This window comes from Callorhinus ursinus, unplaced genomic scaffold (assembly GCF_003265705.2).
Source record: "Callorhinus ursinus isolate GAN/ISIS: 27379988/994484 unplaced genomic scaffold, GSC_fseal_2.0 scaffold37, whole genome shotgun sequence".
In the NCBI taxonomy this organism is placed as follows: Eukaryota; Metazoa; Chordata; class Mammalia; order Carnivora; family Otariidae; genus Callorhinus; species Callorhinus ursinus.
Genome location: NW_027397099.1, coordinates 5,946,603 through 5,952,602, shown reverse-complemented (window position 1 = coordinate 5,952,602; position 6,000 = coordinate 5,946,603). Strand labels below are relative to the sequence as shown.

General features: G+C 48.8%; 1 protein-coding gene across 1 annotated transcript; it reads right to left on the bottom strand.

Moving 5' to 3' along the window:
* Positions 1 to 3,684: 3,684 nt before the first annotated feature.
* Positions 3,685 to 5,814, bottom strand: DPEP2NB (DPEP2 neighbor). Its single transcript, XM_025888833.2, has 2 exons — positions 5,733 to 5,814; positions 3,685 to 4,597 (listed from the first exon to the last, which is right to left on the bottom strand). Exons 1-2 carry the CDS (start codon positions 5,797 to 5,799, stop codon positions 4,296 to 4,298), a joined length of 369 nt encoding a protein of 122 aa, XP_025744618.1. The 5' UTR covers positions 5,800 to 5,814; the 3' UTR covers positions 3,685 to 4,295.
* Positions 5,815 to 6,000: the final 186 nt, after the last annotated feature.

Genomic DNA, 6,000 nt, shown 5'->3' with positions numbered 1-6,000 from the left:
TCAGCTTCAACAATTATGGATGGCCCATCTTGTTTCATTTATACCTTACTCATTTATACCTTCTACAGAATATTTTAAGGCAAATCAAACATTTATTCCATCCATATTTAAGTTTGCATCTCTAAAAGATAACGGCTCTTTTTAAAAGACAACTACCATTCAGAGGTCTTTCCTCCAGTATCTCCTGAACGGGTGCAGCACTGGAAAAGACCATGAGGGATGATTGTACTTTTATTACATCTGACTTCCTGACTTCCTCCGAGGTTAGAGTGGCTTACTTGCTCAGCCAGTGTTGGCAAAAGGTTGTGCTTTAGCCCCTTTTAGTCAGTAAGGCTTCCACATTTTGCTGATGGACCTGTGGTATAACTTGGGGAATTTTTTTTACATCTACTCTATATCCCACTATGGTTACTCCTGAGGGGCTTCAGCCTAGGATGTGTTCTTGACCTTCTGGCCCCTCAGGGATATGTGTGATCTCAGGGGGACTCTTCTTGGATGTCTCTCAGGTGCTGTCTATTGAATTTATGGCTGGTTCACTTTGTTCTACTGATACTGTGAAGCTACTAGCCCCTGTATAATTAATTGCTTGCCATCAGAATCTCCATTGTTTTTGACAGAGTCCTTAGGCATGGATAAAGTCAGACTCTTCAGACAGTGTGGTGGAGCTCTCTGTCATTAGGGCCTGCCTCTCCTCCTGAGCAGAACATCCGTGCCACTGCGGCAGAGCTTTGGGCAGAGGCAGTAGCCTGCTTCTCCCAAAGGGTCAGTCCTTCTCTACAAGCAGGCACTGGGTGGCCCCTGGTCTTCTAGCTTGCTTCTCTCAGTGTGCAATCTCTATATTCTAGGAGTGAGCTAGAATTGGGGCAGTTGGGGCCCCATTATTCTCAACTTGTTGCTTTTGAGGCAGAGCCCTGCCCTACAAATGGGAACTGAGTGGGGGAGGAGAGATGTAACTGTCTGAGCAGCCCCCGCCCAGCTCTGTGTTTCAGCAGTGGTGGGGGCCTGGGGGTGGAGGAATGAGAGGCACTGGCAGCTGGTCCCTGTCACGTGAAGCCATATCCCTAGATTAGCTGCTGGGAAGAGAGGGAACCCCCATGTTCTTGGCCATATCCACCCAGAGTAGAGCTCTCATCACATGCTCTTTTTTTTTATTTTTTCAAGGCTGTGTTCCAAGTTAAATGACATTTAGCTCATCGGATGACTAATCCTTCACTGTAGTTGAATATGCTCATTAATTTAAGCTTTTTTATATCTTTATGTTCCCTGTTGTTAGAACTGTGAATGCCACTTCATAACAAATATTCAATAAATGTTTGCAAATGAAAAAAAAAAAGACAACTACCAAACCATTATGACACCTAAGAGAGTCACAATACTTCCTTAATATCATAAATCATCTATCATGTTCAAATTTCCCTGATTGCCTAATTTTTATTTTTTTATTTTATTTTTTTAAGATTTTATTTATTCATTTGAGACACAGAGATACAGAGAGAGAGAGAGAGAGAGAGCCTGAGCAGGGGGAGAGGGAGAGGGAGAAGCAGGCTCCCCACTGAGCCAGGAGCCCAGACTGGGGCTCGATTCGAGGACCCTGGGATCATGACCCGAGCCGAAGGCAGATGCTCAACTATCTGAGCCACCTGGGCGCCCCGGGACTAATTTTTAAATAATTGTTTTGATTATAATGTAGATAAGGCCACCCACATTGCATTTGGTTGTTAGAGCTCTTAATGCATGGGTTCCTCTTCCTTCTTCCTTCCTTGCAATTTGTTTGTTGAAAAAATCATGTCTTTTGTCCTTTAGAGTTTTGGAATTGTCTTAGAACTTGCTGATTGCATCCCATGGTGTCATTTAACAGGTTCCTCTGTCACTTGTATTTCCTATAAAATCGTGATTATGGGAAAAATTTAAAACTGCAGGTTTCCAGATTCCTCCCGAAGAATGTATTCAGCAGGACTCGTGTAGGCACTGGGGATCTCTAGTTTTCCTAAGAGTCTGCCCCATGAGTCTGTTTGCCTCATGTTTAGGAATTGCCAACCTACTTGACTCCTCCAGGGTCGCAAATCTTCCTCAGTCACACCAAGTTTCAGAGAGCAACATGAGGTTCTAATCTCCAGCAGTGGGTAGTGGGAGTCGCTGCAGGAAGAGGCATTAGCTGTGTTTTGTGGGTTAACTGAGATGAGACTCACAGTGGGAACTCCCCAGAGCCTGTGCCTCCTTCCTCTAACCCAGGTTAGGGAAACTTCTTAAGTTATCAGGACCCTTCCTGGCGAAACACTCTTGCTGGTGTGGCCCTTGGGGGTGAGCGTACCGTCCACAGAGTGAGTGGTTTCACCTGGGCCTGAGGGCTACAAGTTGCTGACAGCGCCCACTTTGGATCTGGGAAGTTAAGGCACGTGGACCTGGCACACAGGCCCCCGCACACCCTGTGCGCTTTCTTCTTTGCTGATATTCCCCCACCCCCACTCCCTAGGACCAACTGTCCCCTTAACTGCTGAGAGAGACATTCCATGGGTAACAGCCAGCACCCCACTGCCAGGGCACACAGTAGTCGGAATGATCTTTTTAACATCTATGTCTGATCATTTCACTACCCTGCTCAACTTCTTCCCATGACTTCCCCATCACACTTAAGATCCACATTCCTCACCATGGCTGAGGAGGCCTGCTGTGGTCTGGCCCATGCCTGCTTCTCCAACCACATCTTTCATTCTTCTTTCTCTTTTCTCTCTGGCCACAAGCCTTTCTGTTGTTCCTACGACAGGCCAGCCTCATTCCTGCCTCAGGGTCTTTGCTCCTGCCATTTCCTCCTCCAGGAATTGTGTCCCTCCAACTCTTCACAGGATTCCCTCACATTTTCACTGAGATGTTGCCTCCTCAGAGAGGCCTCCCCTGACTACCTGTGGAACCTAGTACCCCTCATCCCTCTATCCTTTTATCCCATCTTACTTTATTGCTCTTATAACTAGTTGAAATTATATCTTTTACTTATCTCTTCCTTTAGTTTCTGGGTGCTATGAGGAGAGGGGCTTCAATCATCTTGTTCACTAATATACCCCAAGCAACTAGCAGGTGCTCAATAAATATTTATGGAGTAGGGGCACCTGGGGGGGCTCAGTTGTTAAGCGTCTGCCTTCGGCTCAGGTCATGACCCCAGGGTCCTGGGATCGAGTCCCGCATCGGGATCCCTGCTCCGTGGGAAGCCTGCTTCTCCCTCTCCCACTCCCCCTGCTTGTGTTCCCTCTCTCGCTGTGTCTCTCTCTGTCAAGTAAATAAAATCCTTAAAAGGAATTTGTGGAGTAAATGGATAGAGATGGGTGGATTGACAGAACGTCTTCTCAGTCCTGCCTCTCATCTTCTTACACACACACACACACACACACACACACACACGTATGCACGCACATGTGCACACACAGAGGGAAGTTCTCATCAGGCTCTGCATTTCTTAAAGAACCTGCCCGGGTCCTGCCCCGATTTGTACAGGTGTCCATTGTGAGAGCCACACAGTTAGAAGCTGCACTCAGGGGTCTTCTTTGGAGGCAGGTCTCAGAGCACCAGGATCCCCATGTGGGAATGTACTTTCAGGGAACAAGGAGGTTTGGGGCCTGGCCTTGGACAAGCTGGATTTCAAGTCAAATATGTTAGACAAAATCATTTTATTGAACAGTAAGAAATCCCACTGGGGCCAGAAAGGGATGGGAATGAAGGAGCACATGAGCCTCAGTGGTGGTGCCACCCAACTCTCTCCATTTTCTTCCTGCACTGGGGAGCGGATCTTCCTGGGTCTCTTTATTCTGCCTCCTGGCACTCCAGACAAGAGGCTCCCTGGGTAGACACAAATTGCTTTTTTCAGTTTCAAAAAGCCCAGCTCTTCTTGATTTGTGTTGATGGCTGCTGGCAGTGACTCAGGGCAGGAGTCTATCTGATAGATGGGCCCCTGCTGAGACTACTCTGAACCCTCTCTCTGCTCCTGGATCCTCCTTGGCTCAAAGAGTGCAGACTTTTCTTTCTTCTTTCCAAGAAGGGACTCTAGAGTATCAAGCAGAGAAACATCAGGTTTTCTTCCAGGCCAGTTTCCACCCTGGGATGGTCGGAGCAGCCTCTCGTTTCAAGTCTCGGTTTCTAAGGCTCCTTGCCCATGGCCAGTTAGTATGGAAGGAGGCTCCTGGCCGACAAAGGCTCAGACAGAACGGCTCAGGTTCTAACCTCCAGTGGTGGGCAAAGGGGGTCACTGCAGGAAGAGGCATTAGCTGTCTTAGGTGGTTAAACGTTTGCCCTCTCTGTAGAGTGGCTCAGCCAGCAAGCTTCTGTGGGGTCAGCCTCCTGCGACCATGCTGCAATCGCCGAATTTTGGGGCTGGAGCAACCTAGGTCTTTATCCGACTCTGCGAGAGCTCGACGTCTCTTGGGAGCCCGGCTGGGAATGGGTTTCTCTGCTTCCGCCTTTGCTGGGGTGGCCACAGGAGCATCCCCATAGGTCCGGTAGCCACCAACCAGGCAGTATGTCTCCCCATGCCAGCCCACCTGGGTTTCTCCACACCCTTGGTAGAGGACATGGTAGTGACCAGGTGTAGGAGGAGAAGTGGGAGGTACTGCTGCTGGAAAGAAAATCAGATCTCATCAGTCATTTCTGCTGTATACAGCAACCTGCCAGGACCTCCAATCTCACATCTCTCCCTGTTTCCGGCTGAAGCCCTTTAATCTGCTTGGTATCCAAAACACAGCCTTGGCCCATCACCTCTATGAGTCCCCTAGAGAAGGAATATGGCTGCAAAAGCGATTCTTTGGAGCTTAGGGCAGCAGCAGGAGACCTGGAAATCTGTCCCTCATTCTCAGAGGAAACCGTAGAACGGAAACACTTGCAACCAGGATCCCTTCCATGTCTCCCTTCCACAGCAGAAAAAGCATTTCTTAAGGTCTGTCACTTCTGAGGCTTTAATGGAAATACCTTTCGGGTGTTGAAAAAATAATATAAATGGGCTAAGAACCCCTCCCACCTTGGCAACTCCTCTTGGGCCCCATTCACACTGCCTCTTTCAACCACACTGACCTCTAGCCCTCTGATACTTTTACCTAGATTAGGAAAAGGCCAAATACGGAGGCAGAGTGAGCAGGAGCTTCAGAGCCAGATTCTGAGTAGCAAGTCTATGCTCACGTCAACCTAACCTCCTAGGACGCCATTTCGTCAGCCCTCTAATCTTGTATCACTCATCACTCTCCTTGGCTCTTCTGTTCTTCCCATCGATATGAAACCACCTTTCCCCAGTATTCAGCAGCCCAGTCTGCGGTGTTTCTGGGGGGACCCTTGTGTGTGTCTACCCAACAGCATGGTGAAGGTGCCTGGGTTTGAAGGGGAGGTTCATGAGTAGCCCTCAACACTCCTTCCTCAAACTGCTCCGCTTATCACTTGCCAACAAAAATGCGCTTGACTTTACCGAAGGGGCCAATCAGGAAAGGGTCAGAATGGAAAAGGAGCTTGTAGCCCAAAAGGGAAGGCTGTATTTATAAAGATTAGAAGCTTTCTGAATAGTTGCCCAGGGATGACCTTTCACTTGTCCTCGGCAGGGAGCAGGGACACGTAAGTCCCTGAGGGCGCCCCAGGCCACTTGTTCTACTTACAGCTGGTTACGTTCTGAGGTGTGGTGGGGAAGCCCCAAAGGAACATGTGGCTGCCAGGTGGAGTTGTATGTACACCAGTGACTCTTGGACAGATGCCTGGCCTAGGCCTACCTGCTGTGCTGCCCTCCCAGGGCACAGAGGACAAGTTAGAATGAATATAGAAGATCCGGTCAGACATTCTCTCTCAGGCAACCAAACAGATTGGTATCTGGTAGAGAACTGGTAGGAAAGTTTCCCCGACAGCACCACGTTTGAGTAGTTACCCTGCCGTGGAAACTGTGAGAAGGCCTGTGAGGTCATCACTACCCAGTGAGGTCACATAAGGAATCTGTGACTTGAGGGGCAGGCTCTCAGGGTTTTGTGGAGGAGAGCAGGGTGG

Excerpts from the sequence above, each read along its gene's own strand:
- DPEP2NB (XM_025888833.2), bottom strand. The coding sequence starts at position 5,799 with ATGTCTGACCGGATCTTCTATATTCATTCTAACTTGTCCTCTGTGCCC. Across the intron at positions 4,598-5,732 it reads CTGGGAGGGCAGCACAGCAG|CAGTACCTCCCACTTCTCCT; the intron begins GTAGGCCTAGGC and ends TCTTTCCAGCAG.